General features: G+C 39.0%; 3 protein-coding genes across 12 annotated transcripts in view; 1 reads left to right on the forward strand and 2 right to left on the reverse strand.

Moving 5' to 3' along the window:
- The window catches only part of NEK11 (NIMA related kinase 11), a 98,056-nt gene extending 90,230 nt beyond the window's left edge, over positions 1–7,826 (reverse strand). For 3 of the 6 annotated variants that reach the window (XM_054814378.1, XM_054814380.1, XM_054814379.1), the window contains exons 1-2: positions 7,707–7,826; positions 3,496–3,749 (exon numbers count right to left, since the gene is read on the reverse strand). In XM_054814378.1, coding sequence (XP_054670353.1) covers positions 3,496–3,665 — 170 coding nt within the window. In that variant the 5' untranslated portion in view covers positions 3,666–3,749; positions 7,707–7,826. Of the gene's footprint in view, positions 1–3,495; positions 3,750–7,706 lie in introns of those variants that run through there. The other 3 variants (XM_054814381.1, XM_054814382.1, XM_054814383.1) reach the window with 3 other exon arrangements.
- A 31-nt stretch (positions 7,827–7,857) lies between these two features.
- ASTE1 (asteroid homolog 1) lies at positions 7,858–13,260 on the forward strand. The gene is made up of 4 exons (XM_054814389.1): positions 7,858–9,217; positions 11,197–11,407; positions 12,341–12,536; positions 12,823–13,260. Exons 1-4 carry the CDS (start codon positions 7,904–7,906, stop codon positions 13,112–13,114), a joined length of 2,013 nt encoding a protein of 670 aa, XP_054670364.1. The 5' UTR covers positions 7,858–7,903; the 3' UTR covers positions 13,115–13,260.
- Positions 13,261–17,179: 3,919 nt separating this feature from the next.
- ATP2C1 (ATPase secretory pathway Ca2+ transporting 1) overlaps positions 17,180–18,811 on the reverse strand; it is a 67,125-nt gene continuing 65,493 nt past the window's right edge. For 4 of the 5 annotated variants that reach the window (XM_054814384.1, XM_054814387.1, XM_054814385.1 and 1 more), the window contains one exon: positions 17,180–18,016. In XM_054814384.1, coding sequence (XP_054670359.1) covers positions 17,880–18,016 — 137 coding nt within the window. In that variant the 3' untranslated portion in view covers positions 17,180–17,879. The remainder of the gene's footprint in view (positions 18,017–18,811) is intronic. The other variant, XR_008575645.1, reaches the window with a different exon arrangement.

Below are 18,811 nucleotides of genomic sequence, written 5' to 3' on the forward strand. Positions count from 1 at the left end.
TACGTATGCTACTAGTAGTACTTCATAACCTTATTATTTATGGAGTATGCAACTCAACTATATCACACTGGATGTCTCTGATCTAGTACGATCTCAGAAAGTCAGTAATACTTATCCCATCTGTACACAGAACTGGAGATCAGCATGAAGCTGGTGCGTACTTCTAAGAGAGGCAGGCGTTGCTGGCCTGAGCTATGTGGATAGTTTTATGCGAAGTAAGTCTGTTAACTTGAGGCATGCCCCAACTAATCAACCCTCTCTCCCTCCCAACTGAAGCAACTGTGTGCATAATACTTCATTCACCACAGTTAAGATCCTTTAGGGGTAACAAAGTACAATGCATGCCCAAAAAATTTCTAAAATCATGCAAAAGCTTTGCTGAGCACACACGAAATTACATGATAACCATTGTTAGTTTCTGCATTAACTCATTCTGTAGACATCGCACTAATGGAAAATTGAAAAAGATATCCTTGAACAGCATCTGTACCAATATCCAAAATGTCATTCTTGGGAATTTGTATTCTTATGATTTATTCCTATGCTCTTTCACAGTGCTTTAGACTATAGCAATATTCAGGAAACTACCTGTGGCTGAGTTCACTCTATATAACATTTGTCTCAGCATGTTCTAGATCACCCCTGAAACAATAAAAATAGGCTTCTAATTCTGCTGAGGTCATTTGGGATGTAAATAGCTCAATTCCTTTTTTCTGCCAAAGTGCTTTCAGAGCTGTATTAAGATTTATTTATTTTTAAGTAAGAAACATAATCACCTATTTTTTCATTAAAAGTATATATACTTCCCAATGAAAAATATAACAGAAGCAGTAATCAGTACAGTTCCATAAGAGATTATTTTTTTATTTGAAAGTAGTGTTGAGAATGTGACTTCTAGTATGTTTCCACCTTAGAACTCCAATACTTTTAAATAGAAGAAAGTGTCTAGACTCTATCTCATTATGCTACCTGAGCTTTCATGTTCACCTGGGCCACTATTTTTGTCATCTATTAGCATATAAGTGATAGAAAGTTGGGGGAATCTGCGCTTCAATCAACATTTGAGGCTCAGAAGGAATAAAGAATAACTGTGATACGCAAGTACCCCCTAGTGATGAAAGGACGAACTACAGTGTTACATTAGCACTGGCTTATTAAATATCGTTGTAGTCACAAAGAGACTGATAAAACAACAACAAAACAAAAAGAATATGCCATTTGATACTCAGCCTCTGTCCTGAGGATGGCAGAGGACATGCTCAGCCCCATCCCTAACAAAAGACAGGCATGATATGCTGCAGGCAGTGAACGTTTGTTCAAAACACAGTCACTCAGAATTAAAGTTCTCAAAGAAAAATCCTAAAGAAAGGAGATAATAACTACTTAATGGTAAAGCACATATTCCCCCCCCCTTTTTTTTTTAGGATTGGCAGCTTGTGCTATAGCAGCACTTTTCACTATACTGTTAATATTCTAAGAATGAGTTCAGTAATAGCTGAATTCTGAAGGGTCTTACAAGCTCAGGTAGTTCCTGTCACCCTATTTGCACGATAAATTATTTTAACAGAAAATGAACAATATTATCTATTGGTTTTAATGAAAGTTTTCATTAAAGCACATTTTTGTAGCAAACTCTAGTTAAGGTTAAGAGAGATCCAAAAGTCTTATAAGCCAGCTGGAAGAAGGTAAGAGCATGGTGGCCTCTAACCGCAATCCAAGGAGCTGAGAAGCTGTAAATTGATGTTGAAGGAAAACAAGTGAAAGAATTATGTCTTGGCTGCACATCTATTAAAGCAATATTGCCAAGAATGCATTGTCATAAATAGCAAAAGTGAGGCACAAATTAATCAGAAAAAGCTCTTTTATCATATAATTGCTCATTAATGTGTCCATCAATAAGAACCAATAGACACCCATATTTAAAGGAGGAATGTATTTTTGGCTGAAAAGCACATTGATTATATGTTTCAGACTTGAAACAAAAAGCCTCACAAATTCTATTGGATAAATCCAAAAATATTCACATTTAAATCTCACTTGGTGTAAGTATCAAACCACTAGACAAACACAGTAGTACGCAACTACTGTGTTTAACTGACTTTAGGGTCTAAGATGATACAAATTCTGACCATAGTTCAGGAAGGCCACCCAGTAATGCATTACCCACGTACCCGACTTCAAATTCATGTACTGAAGTGTCAACAGTCTGAAAATGTTCTTTTGTCTCTATGGCTTCAGAATCCTAAAGGGTTTATCAACCAGACTGAAGAGACCCGTCCAAATTCAGGCAGGTAAAAATAAAATAAAATAATCAAGATTTGCTGGCAATTTAAAAAAAAAAAAGTTAGGTATACAGCAAACAAAGATGTGTTTATTGGAATTTCTATAACTATTCTTCCTCAGGTCTCATTTACACAACTCGATGATAAAAAAACAGGACATCAATACAGTACACTTTCTTTTGAGACTTCATCCAACAATCTGAGTCCTTACAATGCCACAGAATCAATTCCTGAAAGCATCCAATTAAGTGTTATCAAAACACTTACCTACAGTAAATAAGTGAGAAATCATCAGAAATTAAGAGGCAAGTCCATTAAAATATAGTCAGAAATTCAGACATTTTCATGCTCCCTTTAAAGGTTCCATGCCTTAATTGGCCTGTGTAACTGAACGAAGCATTGTAGAGCTAGATATTGCTGTAGCCAGACCTGATTAGACCAAGGATTCCCTTTTTCCACATTTTTAAAACAAAACCATCATGTTCATGAAGATGGATAAGCATGGAATGGAAGGCAAATGCCCAGCATTTTAGTAAATTTTCTGATGAAAGAATGTCAAGAACCAAGTTTTTAAAATATAAAGACCTCAAAAATAAACTATAAAATTATATTATACACACATATATTATATATTGACATAATTATGGAATGATAGCTTATAAATGATAAAGCTTTAAGCCTTAAAAACAATTTTGCTACAAAGAAGAGGAGCAAATTTGTGAGACTTGGCATATACCTTTGCCCTGCTTCTTGTCAGGACAATGATAAAATTTACCTCGGTTCTGAGTGAATACAAGGGTCACTTCCACAGAGTATATCTTACGTTAGCAACTTGTCCAAGGCATGACACCAGGGAATGGGTAAATTAATATATTTCTACTGATTTTATTATTTCTTACAAAGCTTCAGGGGTGTACATCACTATGGAGATGAGGGTCTGAGATGTTCTGTCTACCTCCACTCTGTCTTGCACGAGTAAATTAAAAAGGACTTAGAGATAGCTGATAAACTATTTCAGACAAAACCAGATTCAGTTAGAATGCTGCGTCAGCATAAATTCTGCTTCTATGTTATGTCCTCACTAAAGTTAAACAGTTAAGGCTGCAACATAACACCAAACTGAGAGGTGAGACACAAACACAAAGAAACCATCTACAATGCAAGAAATATGTTCCAAACATTTTTATTTAAAATATGTGAAGGGCTTACTTACAATTCTTCTCCTTGTTTTGCTTTTCTGTCAGAAACCAGATACACACTTCCAAAGCTTCCATTGCCGAGTTTCCTCTCAATAGTGTATCTTCTTGCAATCATAGCGTCTGAGCAAGCAGAATTAAATCTGGCACCAGCGACATGCTTAGCAGTTTCTTGAAATTTCAGCATTTCTGTGTAATAGAAACTACACAAATTTCTCTAGAATATGGCTTTCAAATTCTTTTACTCTTCCATGGATGTTCACAGAAAGCACTTGAAACAGAAAAAAAAAGATTTGTCAATGTATTATTCTTATTAAAAATCTTCATTTAATTCTATGGCAGTGCTTATAGCACTCAGCTTGCAGCAAAACACAAATTAAGTGGAATCATTAGTTGCTAAGATGCAGGCAGCAGACTTGATAAACTCCAGATAATGTAGATGTTACATAGTCAACCTTCCTCTAAACCAACCTTAAATGAATTCACTGAACTGATAACACAGGGGAAATGAAATGCAGGTGCTTGAATGTTAGTTTATTTAAAAGTTCAAGTGCTTTTTGCAAAGACAACTACACCTGTATTTCACCTGACAGTTCCCCTAGATACAGCACTCTTCCTCACCACCTGTCTTTATACCTGTCAGTACCTGACACCAAAAATATCTGCATTTTAGGATACAAATTTCTTTTTTTTTTTATATATATATACTGAAGCATAATCTCCACCCGTAATTTGAGTTCACTCCCATCAATAACGACAAAATTGTTTTCTCTGCTCTTTCAATTAACCCTCAGATTTCACCATCTGTTTAAGTGCTGACCTCACAGCTTCTGCATGATTCACAACTATTATCTTCTGCAAATTAGAGCTTCATGGCTACCCACAAGTCTACAAGATTTTCAATAAAACCCAATTCTTCCAAAAGTTCTTCATTTCTCCTTCACTGTAATAATTCTTTCTTGATCCATCTTTCTAACAACTTAGCTTTGATTTGGAATTCTTGTCTAACTGAGGTCCTAATTCTACAAACATAGGGACTGCGAAGGCAAACCTCTAGTATTTCTATGGTTTTCAATAACTGAACATGAGTTTAGAATAACTTTCTTTACTCGACCTTCCTCATTCCAAATGATAAAGGGCAGGTGTTTCACTGCACATAATAAAACAATATTGCTTTTGTTACCTTGCCTTTATATAATGCTACCTGCATCATTTGTGCTTGAGGAACCTTTGGAACAAATAAAGATGTTGCAAGATCCTGCAATCGGTGCAACTGATACTACTATCTATCAACGCTGCCTGCTGCAGTGCAGCGCGCCCACACTGGATTTATTCACCATAGCATTTTAACATCAATGCAAGCACATCAAAATGCGCTTTTTTGTTGTTGTTTTGGAAGAGAAAAGACAAAAATGTATAACTGCTGGTTCCAAGTCGCTATCTTCACTTCCTAACAAATGCAGAGCCTAAATGAAGATCACAAATTTGTATCTTACAACAGCAGGGTGGGTGAGTGCACAAGAACCTATTTTAATACCCATCTGCTGAGCTGCTATCACACTGTACCAAAGAGCCTGACATTGCAGTGTCACTATATTATGAAACACAGCCAAATTTTAATTAATACAAACCATCTTAACAATGATACAAATCCTGTATGTTTTTTAAACAAAAGCGCTCCTGAGATTCTGTTTCTGTATTCTCTTTCAAATAGCAAATGTGACAAAAATTTTGAAATGCAAATGCTAAGCAAAGAATGTCAGCTAGAAAATTACCTCTTCTGTAACTCCAAATCTGTCTGAAGAAGTGTAAATGGATCATGTTGAGGTGCGGGGAGGGCAGGAAGATGAACTCCAGAAAATATTACATTGTCAGTTCTGGAAAGTTTATGTATTTTTCATTTATTATTCTATTTTCCTAGGAAGTTACTGGTCTATGGATGCCTTCATACATTCATAGAATCACAGAATGGTTTGGGTTGGAAGGAACCTCAAAGATCAACTGGCTCCAACCCCCCTGCCATGGACACCCTCCACTAGACCAGGTTGCCCAAAGCCCCATCCAACCTGGCCTTGGACACTTCTAGGGATGGGGCATCCACAACTTCTCTGGGCAACCTGTTCCAGTGTCTCACCACCCTCACAGTAAAGGATTTCTTCCTAACATCTAATCTAAATCTACCCTCTTTCAGTTTAAAACTGTTACTCTTTGTCCTGTCACTACATGCCCTTGTAAAAAGTCCCTCCAAATAGAATAGCTTTGAAATACATAACCTATAGAAATAACTACACTTACAAAAACTGCTGAGCTACCTATTCCTTTTTCCTGGAGAAGAGTCACTTAACGCTGCTCACCTTCAAATTTTCATACTTACTTGGGCCCTAGGAATATATCACAATGCTTTACACCACAATATCACACTTGAGATCAAGTAGCCCATTGAGTCTAATTGTTGCGCTTTCTTTCCAACCCTGCCTCTCACCTGCTACTCTCTATGCTTCAATTTCCCTCTGTATATAATAACAGTAATAACTATCACGTGACTTTGTGAAATGCTCTAATATGTACTGCTGAATAGTGTTATAAGGCAGAGGCCAGTGATTGCCATCGTGGTGTCACAGGTGCATTTTAATGGCACAGAAGAGATGGATTGCTGAGCCACTGCATTTGAAAGAAATACCCTGCAAGAGTCAATAGACTCTAGAGCCTGACTCAACCATAAGACTGACTGATTCTTCAAGAAGTATATGAACTGGCAGCCTCTGCCACCTGACTCATACCTTTAACCCAACCTTCCTTGTATTTTTTACCAGTGTCCATCTTCTCTCACTGATCAGGTATTTCCCAAGCAGCAGTACATCAATTGCTTCCTTAAAGTTCAGAACAACTAGAGATAACTCAAAGAAATCAACTCTCCAGCCCCCTTTTCTTCAAAAATCCCAGTATACCCTATCCGGTAACACTCTGGTAGACAGTTCATGTTCTTAATTTTCTCCCCCCCATCCTGGCAGACTGCTGATGCCAAACGAATGCAATTACATTGTCTGGAACACTTTTTTAATTTTCCTTCTTCCTTGGCTAGAGTTAAATCTCCTTCCTCTTTTTTGTTGTAAAGCTAAAGCAAAGTTGTTTAGGGTTTCACAGTTCCACCTACACACACTAAGTGCACAGCACCTCCACTTCTTCTCCTGACCTTCCTTTGCTTATGTAAGACACTGTTTTTAATATCCTTTACATAATCTTCAGGTTTCTTTAGCAACGGCTAACATACTCTGACACTTTCTACCTCCAAAATGAACCTTTCTTTGTCAATCAAGGCCATTTTCCAATTCTATCAGGTTTTCTTTTTATTCCTTAAGAACCCCTGTGTTACATTTGCCCCCCCCCCCACCACGCAGTATGAATTCCAGAATTTTTATATTTAAACTCCAAATATCCGCAGTATTTACAACCTTGATTTTTTTTTTCCTGCCAATGACTTCACCGGCCTGCTCCTCTAAAGTTTTGAAAATAATAATTTAAAAAAAAAAAAAAAAAAAGGTATTCCTGGGGGTTTTTCCCCTTCATTTAAAAGAAAAAATCCAAACCAAAAGACTCCTGAACACTGGCTCCACTGTTTTTTTCTGCAACATCTTTATAAACCTAGCCAGCTCCAAAGTAACATCACCTCAGTTGGCCCAGTTTTTTACTGCTCCCAGAGAAAGGATAACTACGAAAGATTTTATTAGTAGTGTCAGCAGCAAAGGAGCTTGCAGGTGATGGTAAAACAAGGTCAAATGTATTCGACTATCAAAGAGGCTAATTAACGTCTCCCTGACGCACATTCAGGAAGCCGAGATCCCCCAGGATAACCTGAGATGTTATTACCTCGTTAACAGACCGTGTAACACTCAAAACTCACGCTCCGAGGGCCTGGGGGCACACACGCAGGTACGAAGCGTCCCCGCTTCCCCGCCCAACTGCCCTCACAGAGAGATGAGGGCGGCACGCCTCCATCCGGCCCCCCTTCCTCGCCCCTCCGGGGAAGGAGGTGCTCCCTGGGACCCGTCCGGACTCGCCGGCAGGTACGCGAACTCCCCACCGGTTTCTGCCCCTCCAGCGTTCGGCCACTAAGGGCCGCCTGACGGCGGGAACTACCGTTCCTTAGGGTCCTCCGGCTCCCCTCGGGATGGCCTGAGGCAGGGCGCTGCCAGCCAGGACAAAAGAGGAAACGACCACAGGCTCCTACCTCGCCCGGCCGCTCCGGCGGGCCCCTGTTTGCGGCTCCGTCGCTAGGAGACGCCGCGCACGCGTACTGAGAGGCAGTAGGCGGGAAATGGAAAAGGAGTTCTGATTAGAGGACTCTGCCTGTCGCTCCTAGCAGTACTTCCGGCGGCGTGGCGCCGTTCCTGGGCGCGGAGGAGGGTGGCTGCCGCCGCCGCCGCCATGGGCGTCCAGGGGCTGACGGGCTTCGTGGAGGAGCGCGGGGCGTTCTTCACCGAGCTGCGGGTGAGGGACACCAAGCTAGTCATCGACGGGAGCAGCCTCTACCACCAGCTGTGCTTCGCCTCCGCCGTCGATTTCCGCCGCGGCGGCGATTACGGCCCCTTCGCGGCGGCCGTGCGCGACTTTTTCGGCAGCCTGCGGACCTGCCGCGTCGCCCCCTTCGTGGTGCTGGACGGCGGGCGCGGCGCCGACGACAGGAAGCTGCCCACGCTGCGGAGCCGCGCCGCCGATCGGCTGCGGGCGGCCCACGGCCTCTCCCGCGGCGACGGCGGCTGCCTGGTGCCGCTGCTGACCCGCGAGGCCTTCGTGCAGGCGCTGGGCCGGCTCGGCGTGCCCTTCGTGCAGTGCTTCGCCGAGGCCGACCGGGAGATCGCCGGCCTGGCCAACCGCTGGGGCTGCCCCGTCCTCTCCCTCGATAGCGACTTCTGCGTCTTCGACCTGGCGGCCGGCTACTGCCCCCTGACCCACTTCCAGTGGCGGAGCGTGTGCGCGGGAGAGGGGGCGCAGGGCTGCTACGTTCCCGCTCGCTGCTTTTCCGTGGAGAAGTTCTGCGGGCACTTCAGTCAGCTGAACAGAAGCCTGCTCCCTCTCTTTGCCGCCATGAACGGGAACGATTACATCGACCTGGCAGCTCTCCAGGTGTTCTTCAGCAAGGTGCGCTCGCCGAGGGGGTGGGCGGCGGGGAAGGGGGGGAAGCACGTCCGCCTTCAGGGGCTTCTGAACTGGCTGTCGCAATTTGCTGAGCCCACCGAGGCTGTCGACAACGTGCTGAAATACCTTAAGAAGCACCAGAGGGAGGAAATAAGGGAACTTCTGTGCACTTCAATGGAGGATTATACTCCGTCCGACGTGAATCTTGAGGCCTTTTTTCAGAACGGCAAGTACGACTGTGAGGCAGCCAGGAGCTCAGACTTACCGCAGTGGGTACTTGATGCTTTGGCAAAAGGTAAGCTGGCCCCCTTCATCAGCGATGCCCTGATACTAAGAAGTACCTTCCTCCACGTTCAGGTGGAGAACATGCAGAGACCTAGCGCGCATAGCACAGCTTTGCCCATTCGACAAGTTATCTATGGACTGCTGCTGAAAGTATCTCAAAACACTGAAGCTGCTTCTCCAAGTAAGCAGACCAGCGAGCTGCCAGTTGTATGTGAATTTGACAGACTCCAAAAGACACTTAAAAAAACATTTGTTCAAGCAGCAAGCATACCCACAGATTTTTGTGATGATCATTTTCCTTTGGACAAGTTAATGGAGGTAAATGGTTGTCACAACAGATCACAGTTAACAGTGTTTCGTGAGTGACAAAAAGTAGTTGGGACTCATATTTGCCAGCTGGTTGCTAAATGTGATGCCTGACCTAAGCCACCTCAGTAACTAACTACTTAATACAGACGTACCCGCAGGGCTCTGAGCTTGGCCTGTGATACTTGAGAAGCTATGTAGGTTGCCTTCATCTTCCTTCCTTTCCACACCCCCCCCAAGTGTACCAAGACAAATTATATGAAAAGTTGGTTGTATGCGTATGTAATATTGCCTAAATTTTCCATTCTAAGCCCTTCTTTCATCCTATGATTCTGTTACACTAATACTTGCTTTTATAATTGTAGGAAGAAGCTGAGTTTCATGAAATTTAGAAGAGCACAATTTAACACTACAAAACTTAATTTACGTTTCGTCAAGCTATGGATGTTTCAGAGCAATGTTCTGAAACAAAATCTGACCCCTGACCCATGCTTTTTTTTTTTACTAAAAATCATCATTATTTCATGTATGAATCTTGTAGCTGCCAAGTAATTTCACCTGCTGCAAGTTTGTGTCCTGCTAATGTGGACCCCTGCTGCTTGCCAGACAGAAGAGCAGCTGAAAAACCGCTTGTAATCAAAGGAAAGTTGTACTAGGTTAGTTGCAGTCACCATTAGCAATTCTGTATATTTACATTCTAATGATTAAGATGGTAACTCTTGCTGTGAATGAAAGGTAATCTCCCATTCACAAAGTTGCATAACTGAGGTTTTGTTTGCAGTAATTTCTGAAATATCTGGAAATACCAGCTGTGTCTTCTAATACTGCATATTTAAGCCACATGCTCTATCCAGTCTGGCATTCAGTTCAACTGTTAACACATCTCTCTGTGTGGGCCCTGCTGTGTTTTTATCACTTGCTGGTGGCTATTTCATGTGAGAACCAAGTCTATCACTACTATGACCATTAAATGCTACAGCTTGCTATGGATCCAAAAGCCTACATACAGGTTGTTTTACACAGGTTATTGTTACAGGCCTTATAAATGAGCAATATGCAAACACTTAGGAGTTTGAAAAATCATGATTTGGGATTTTAAGAAACATTAATGACTCCTTAATTTGGTCTTGGTATGTATGCTGTTTAATGAATTTGAGCTTCCACTATTATAACAACTCTCCTTACTAAATCTGGGGGAATTTCAATTCAACAGAAGGTCAGAAGAAAGGTTATTCTGCATTTAAAGTGCTCGAGGCAAAACTGATTTCAGTTTGTCTTACACGGTGAGGGTGTCTGCCTAAGAATAGGCAAAACCATCCTAATCAAGGTTCACAAAGCACTCAAATTACAATTGAACAGCCTGCTGCGATTCTACTGCATGCATGAAGTTATGGACAAAGTTTATAACACCGTTTTTTAGAAGTTAAATAGCACAACAAAGAGGGAACACGTGCTAGGAATGAATACATTGCAGGTGAAAAATGCAAGCTTCACACTTAAGATTTCATTGTGATTACAGGTAAACGTAATTTCAACATACCAAGACCAGACATCACCATTACATCTCACAAAACAAGGGTAACTTATAAGAGGCACAAAATGAAGGTTTTTATATATATTTATGTATATATATGCCATACCAAAGTAATTTTAATGCATTATGGTTACAAGATTTTTCCAAGCAAGTCAGCTTTTACATAGGGGTTTAAATTTAGTCACCTGATTTGAAGACAACTGACACCTCTTGAAATCTAACCTCAGGCAATTGTAAAAAAATTATTTTACACTTAACTGTGTAGTTTTTAAAGCTCAAGTAGTATTTAAGTTTCATAGATATTCTGAACAGGAAATATTTTATAATTAATTTAAATTTTTATTGTAAACATGAAGTACTAGCTAGTTTAAGCACAAGCTTATTTGCCTTTTGGAAATTGCTCACACCTTATCTCTTACCTTTATTTTTCCACTCTGATTTCTTAATTTATTTTCAGATGCCCATGTCATGCCGTCAGATGTTTTTGCTGGAGACTCTAGGAGTGAAAATGAGTTTCCTAGAGTCTATCCCCAGTCACTTACAACTCCCTGTTGCTGTAACATGTTACTGGATACATTGTTCAGAGCCAAAAGTTAAGTTGCATCACTTAAAGGCTTTACTTCTAATGATAGTATCTGGAGAACTGCAAAGGATAACAAATGATCCAGGTACGTCTCCAAAAAAAAAAAATACAATTTTAGGTGTTCAGCTACTATGAAAATCTATACCATAATTCATTTTTCCTCATTTATGGTGAGTTGTCCAAATTCCGATGAATTAACATTGATTTACACTATATCTTGAGGTGTCATATTTTTTGCATTGATACAGAGCAGAGAAACAGTGCTAGCTATCAATTTAACATTTTATATAGGTAAAACATTACTTTGCCATCTTGTAAAACATTAACTTGCATTTATAAATGCTTTCTGTAGGACTAAAAGATTAATTTTGGTATAAAAGTTACAAAAAAATAAGCTTAACATACTTAGGCATCAAAAGAGAACAACTACTATTGATGCATTCTGATTTTTTTTTCTCACAAGTTTTTCTAAAATCATATGTACTTAAAAATGCTGAGCTGCACAGGCACCCTTTTTCTGCCTGTGCATTGCGAGAATTTGAATTTACTACATTACCACAGAAATTGTTTCAGCAATATTTACACCTATTAGAGTTACGGTGGCATTTCCTCTAGGAGTCCTTCATTTGATGGCAAAGATTACACATGCCAGGGTTAGACAGTTTCTTTAGATTCTAGTTTATAGGAACTGGGTTAATGTGGTTGCCACCTGCTTCCCCAAGTGGGTGGGAGCGAGATGGCAATCATGTTTGGAACTGATCCACTCACAGAACAGTGTAGCAAATGACCTAACAAATAGAATTACCGAATTTACAATTTCATATTCTCATGGATATTCATACTTGAATTTTTACTCAATTTTATGTTCTAAAGTTCTGTTTGAGACATCTGAAAACATTACTGATGCTTCCTGTGAAATAGAACTGGAGGTTTGAAGACCCTATACATTGCAAATAACTTTTGTACTGTTCACAGCAGAGCATTTATTTGCATGTCATTTTTTTTATTTATAACCTAGATACCACAGTTTTATGTGCTGAAGATGACAGTATTGCATATAAAGAATTTCTAAAATGGAAGGAAAAGAAATTGCAAAATAAAGACTTTGATTTAGATGCTGCGCACAGTTTTTGCCAGTGGCAGTGCTGTCTTCAGATGGGATTGTATCTCAACCAGCTACTTTGCACTCCTCTCTCTGAGCCAGACCTAAGCAGGTAAGGATGTTTCAGGAATCTGTTTTCCACACAAGCCCCTGATGGAATGCATTCGCATGTTTTATTTTCTGCACCAAACTCCTTTGGCCAATTTTACTACATTTGAACTCCCTTCTTTAAGGATATTAATACGGAGAAAAATATGGAATAAAACAGGTATCCCTTAGAAGTCCCCTGTTGGATACTGTATGTAATTAAGATCTGTTTTTTCACTAAGCAGCATGTTTCTGTACCTGGCCTGCTGAGGTGCAACTCTAAATGAGGATTCTCTCCTTCCTTTGAGCAGGATTTATACTGGGACCCTTGTGCACAGACTGTATCAGGAGCTTAAATCAAACCCTTCAGTGGAAAATCTGTTCAGTTTATCTCCAAAAATGACTCAGCTTTATCAGGTTTTGTTAAATACAGTGGAGTCAACTGTATCTCCAGACTTCTTTCAGATGACCAAGGCCAAGTCCGAGTCCTGCAAGAAGAAGAAACCATCTAATAAGAAAAAAAAGGTTATCAGGTGTGCTATGTCAGAAACGCAGCATTTGTGCAATGTTAATAGGTTTGCATCACTTGGAGTGGATGACTGAAAGCATTATTCCTGGATTAACTTTTAATGCCATGCAGATGGAAGAAATTATATTAAAATGTGTGACTATTGGAATTTGCTCAGGGGAATTTTTTTATTTACTTTTTTTTGTAACTAACACTCTTATAAAAGCGGTGCTGTATAAAAGTTGTGGTGTTCTGTTTTTCTTTAAATGTCAGTCTAATTGGAAATGAGAGCAAAGTTGTTCAGCATTTCAGAGCTGGACTATTTTAGAGGAATTTTTTTCCTGAACATTTATAGTTACTATCCCTCCATCTCCCTGAACACTTTTAATTTCCAAAAAAAAATCCTGTTTTTGTGTTTGAGAAACACAGTGATTAGTCTTACAGATCAGATTAAAATGAAAACTGGTGAGTTTAAAAATACTATGGAATCAGTCTTTAGAGGTAGAGTATTTGTCCTTTTGGGGGAAGCCAGCTTTACTCAGACAACTAAGTTGTGCTTGCAGTATTACAGGTACTGAGCTATACTCTGGGAGAAACTTCAGCTTCTATTCCCCCCCTCTTTGGTACGTTTAAGAGTGAAATGCTTACATGCACACACAGATATCACAGGGTAGTAAGTTTCTGCAGGCTTACTAATTCAGAGTAACTGTGTACAATCCTCTGCCGTTAACAAACTGTTGTCATTTGATTTAACCTTTCTCTAACAAACAGCTATACTAAAATTACAGACCTGTTTAACTTGCCCCGATGTACACAAAGTTACTTGACAAACCCTTACTATCAATATGGTAATACTGAAAAACAATTTATATTTAAAAAAATCCTACATCATCAGTATTTCAGTGCCTTGTAATTGACTAATTTTGCTGGAAAGTTAGCTATTTAGCTAAGTGCTTTTGTTATAAAACCATTGGTTTTCCAGTGTCACATGAAATCTGATTACTACATTTGTTTTGTATTACTTTTTTCCTCAAGAATCCATATACCTTTTCTTACATTCAGGAAAATAATGATTTCCACCTCTAATCATTAGTTTTGCTCATTACTTACCAGAATTCAAGCTTGATTCCTGCATCATTGTGTGCTGAGTTTTCAGTCCTGATTACGTCCCCTATCTGACAGCTATCCACATGGAAGTAACTCACTAGATCTTGTGACTTACCGGAAGGATCTCTGATCAATCATACAGCTGAGTCTTGATACTGCCATAATACATTCAATGAGAAAAGATTTGTATCATCTATTCCATTCAGGAGAAAACAATTTTTGATAGTCTGTGGTAGTAGTATTTAAGATTTTTTCCCGTACGAAACCTGCTACTTAACTACCAGCAGATGGCACTTACATTCAACCATACAGCGAGTTACTAGAATTTCACAACCCATTTCTAAATAGACGTCTATTTGCAGCAGTCTACAAAGTCGCATTTTGATCAAATGACTTGAAAGGGTTAAAGTTCTTGATTTTAGTAACTAAAACTTACATCCTTAATCATCCAAATCCTCCTCTGATCCGCTATGATCCCACGTTTCATTTTACCAAGCTTGTAGTTGCTTAGTTTTTAATCATTGGAAATAATCACATTTAAAATAAGTCTTCAATATAAAAATGCAGGCATGTTTGATTCCACTTTTAGTGCTGTGAGAAGACAGATCTTTATTTACTCTGAATCCCATATTGGAAAAATGATGGCAAACATAAATTCTTGAGACTTGTGAAAAGCAGTATCTTCAATTAGATAGTTTGGAAGACTAGGATAAATTCAAATACTCCATTTTGGGATAAAAACACTGCTATGATCATATGGCATTTTGAGAATACCTTTGGGAGTGCCAACTCAATGATTAAGAATTATTCTACTGGAAATGTGTTCTCAATGCAGAATTCAGCTGTTCTTTGTTGCTGATAAAATGAAATACACCTCATTGCAAACACCAATCCTGTATGCCAAAGAAAATACTGATTCTAGGGGTTACAATGCAGAATTTAAATCAAGTGATCCAGTTTCCCTTTCTGAGTCATTATAGGTTTTCAATCTTCTTTGTAGGAAAAATAAAGGGCCTTTACTTATAAAAAACTGAGAAGTTCTTTATTCCATGCTTTAGTAAGAGCAACTTAATTCCTCAGTTGCTATTTTCACCACCCCATGCCTCAATTTTTGTGGAAAGATCCCACTATTCATTCAACTGTCCTGGAAAGAAACCTCTCCAACTTCCTGTTAGGTGGTAATGATCAAGAGTGGAGCCAAAAAAAAAAGGGCAATGGAATTCAGCCCAAGCATTTTTTATAAATAATGAGATTGAGCTAGTTGAATTACTTGTTATTGTTTCATCTTCCATTCGAGAACACAGCACAACTTAGTTTGACATATTTAAAGTGAATTGCATTCAATTAAGTTCACCCTGTAAGAAGGCAAACATTGTTCTTAAGAGACTGAAATTTTATTTCTTGTCTAAACTGACATACCTTATTCAGCAGGTGAGACTTGTGCTGGGAAAGGAGTACTTCATTAAATTTGTTTAAAGACTAGGCAGTGACACTTCCAAGCTAAGACAAATTGGCATTCATCTGCACTTCTGGATTTCTGGGACTCCAAGACCAAAGTGCAGAGCACAGAGCAGTCAAATCCCATGAAATATCAACGTGTAAGGACTTACTATGTAACTTACTATGCGTTGCTGTACTTTCTCAAAACCTAAGTTCGCTCAAGAGATTTATCAGCATGCATTGTCAGTTTTTACTATCTGTCTTTACTGAACAATACTAAGGATTTTATTAATAAGTGTTCTGAGACTGTATTGAAATACTGAACACACTACAACAATACTGAACAACTACAGCCTCGCTTGCCAAAGGTGGTAATAGTTCAACAGGAGGAACACTGACAAAGCTGTTCAATTTCTGAAAGGCTTCAGAACTGCTGGAAATAAGAAACTTTTGCTTGAAGACATGAGAGCATTTCGGTCAGGTTATCTTGTTCAGGCTCTACCAGCTCAGCGGTTCACCTAACAACATCCTGCAGGAAGAGATGAGGGCCACATGCTGCAGTCTTTGCCTTTACACAATCAGATTTCCAGCCCACTGGCAGTCCGGGCAATATGGGCATATTGAGCAGGCCCAGGGTCAGACAGAGCGATGGATGAATCCTATGTGTAAAGTGGACTCAATGGTGCGCTCATGTCCTGTCTGCAGCCCTTCTTCCTGACCAAGTCTGGGAATCTCCAGAGGTAAAAAGAAGAGAACAATTAAAATAACCTCTTAGCAGAGAGATTCATACAGCACTTTCTGAACTGCCTTGTTTTCCATGAAATCCCCACATTTTGAGCATGGCACGCGGGGCAAGGCACAAAGGTAAGTGCAGAAATATCCCAGTACCTGTTTACAACAATTCCTCGTGAACTAACAGGATGACCACCGTGACAGCATGGCCCAGAGCCAATACCAACGCTACGCTTTCAGGCTACGGTGTGAAAAGATGTGTATCCACGTGCTTTCAAGCAAGAGAGATATCATTAGGTCTCCAACCCAACTCCACGTAGAGATCTTATGCATCCTCTTTTCAAGATTCCCAGGGTGATTGTTCCTTGCATTGCCTTCCTCAAGGAAGAAAGACGACACTGATGACAACAGCTGCAAGTCTATTTTGAGGAAGAACACTATTTCCAATTAGTGAATATTATTTAGACATTATCATCTATTAAAAATACTTACAACATATCAAGACTGAATCTATTATAATGCTTTTCTAGCCACAAAAAGTCATTCTGTAGGTTAACATTTTAAGTTATGCTACCAGTAAAAAGTTTATTTTTATGATCAGGGTAGAAGGAAGAGGAAGGAAAAACCAAGCCTTTTTGAAAGAGGGGTGGGGGGGTTTTGCCATTAGAGTGAGGATTAGTGCATTCATTTTCTAATGCAATACATTACAAATCATTTCAGTAACAGTACTGTCCTATAATCACTCGAGTGATCTAAGAGTCATAAACTAAAGTAAATATGGAACAAGACATGAAACAAAGTTTGTATCTAAAATTATATCAAAACAAGCATGCTAATCTGGTGTAAATGCCAGTTTCTTTTAAAACAAAGAGACAACACACTTTTAAGAAAAGCAAACATTTACTTCAAATTGCAGTATAGGCTTTTCAATCACAGAAAAAGAAAAGAAAAACAGTGATCCGACAGCGGTCACATCCTGTGCAAAAAAAAAAACCAAAAACCAAAACAACTTGGGATACAAAAAAACTGTAGCACAAGGTACTTGAGCCGCTTACACATTGCAGGATAAAGTAAATAAATATAGTAGCTAGAATATGGCACTCTTGTGACAGACTCTAAACCCAGTGGAATGCCTCTGAAATATTTTTTATTCTTGTATTAGTAGCAAAGTCCCACCACCATAAAAGTAAAATAGTACAATGTTTTAAATAAAAACAAACTAAAATATTTATATCTAAGAGAAGGATTTTACAGTTATATATTTTAAGTGCAGAAAATGGGACTTGGGCTTAGATCTTTCTTTAAATTAACCCCCACACACACAAAATCCCGTTCAATCTCAAAAGTAAATTTATGTTTGAGGAAAAATGTTACCAAAGTTGCATAATTTCATTTGTTACTCCCACAGCTGGAAGTTAAATTCTAAACAGTCTTGAAACATAAACGTTCATCATTAGCCAGTGAAACAAAGGACTTGTCAAAAGCCCTCAGGATTTCTTTATCCTCCAAATATTGTTTTGCTTTCTCCTGCATCGTTACACAGCAATCCCTAAGTTTGCAAACAAAAGAATGCAATATGCATCATACATCAAGAAAAGACGAAGTTGACGAAGAAGAACTTCCACGTTTCTGGATCTTTTCCTTGCTTCTTTCAAACTTCTTTATGATCTCAGTCACTATGCACACAGAGGAAGTGAGCCCCAGAAGAAACAGTAAATCTGGAAAAAGATAATTAGCTTTTTAAAAATTTGCTACTTAAGGCTAAGGGCAGACTTACAAGACTTTCAAACTGTCTCCCAATCATTGGGTAAGTTCAGGAGAAATGAAGAAAGAATCAATTTTTGCAGGTCCAGAAAATTAACATGCATAGTTTACGCACAAATCTTAAGCACAGGCATGACATTTCAAACTTTTAAAGTATTTCATAATCCTATTTTTATCAACACCTATGAAAACAACACTAAGCAACATAATTAACTTCATAATGAAAAAATATTAGTATCATCAGAAACGACACTACAATAAAAATAATTGTGTAAAAACATGTATTTCATGACAATCCTTTAACTCCAGAAAACCATAGAAGTAATGCAGTCTTAATGAGGCTAACAGCATTACATGTCTATTGCTTCTTAAAATCCCTGTCTGTCTATCCTATGACAATGCAGTTGATCATTTAATAAAGGATCAAGATTTCTAAATAAGGTGTTTTTATTTAGAGAAAAAACTTGCTAAATAGTAAGATTAATAGTGCTTAAAAACCTTCAATAAACTCTATGCTTCAGTTTTGCCTGCATCAAAATTTATATTAGAAAACTTAATATACATAAGCACCTAAGAAATTTAAGAACACACTGATCAGTTGTGTATCATATGCATTTAAATCCTGGTTCCCAAAAAAACCCATATAAAATGAATTATTTTTTTTTTCCCCTTTGTATTCCAATTGTATGCCAACAGCCAGAAAGCGCTCTTATAGAACCTTCAGATAACGCATTTACAAATTAATCCTT

Source organism: Grus americana, chromosome 2, assembly GCF_028858705.1.
Source record: "Grus americana isolate bGruAme1 chromosome 2, bGruAme1.mat, whole genome shotgun sequence".
Taxonomy (NCBI): domain Eukaryota; kingdom Metazoa; phylum Chordata; class Aves; order Gruiformes; family Gruidae; genus Grus; species Grus americana.

What these genes read in the sequence shown, in the direction of transcription:
- ASTE1 (XM_054814389.1), top strand. Translation starts at nt 7,904, where the DNA reads ATGGGCGTCCAGGGGCTGACGGGCTTCGTGGAGGAGCGCGGGGCGTTC. An exon ending in AAGGATAACAAATGATCCAG is followed by an intron (nt 11,408 to 12,340) that starts GTACGTCTCCAA and finishes TTTATAACCTAG; the next exon opens with ATACCACAGTTTTATGTGCT. An exon ending in TCTGAGCCAGACCTAAGCAG is followed by an intron (nt 12,537 to 12,822) that starts GTAAGGATGTTT and finishes TCCTTTGAGCAG; the next exon opens with GATTTATACTGGGACCCTTG.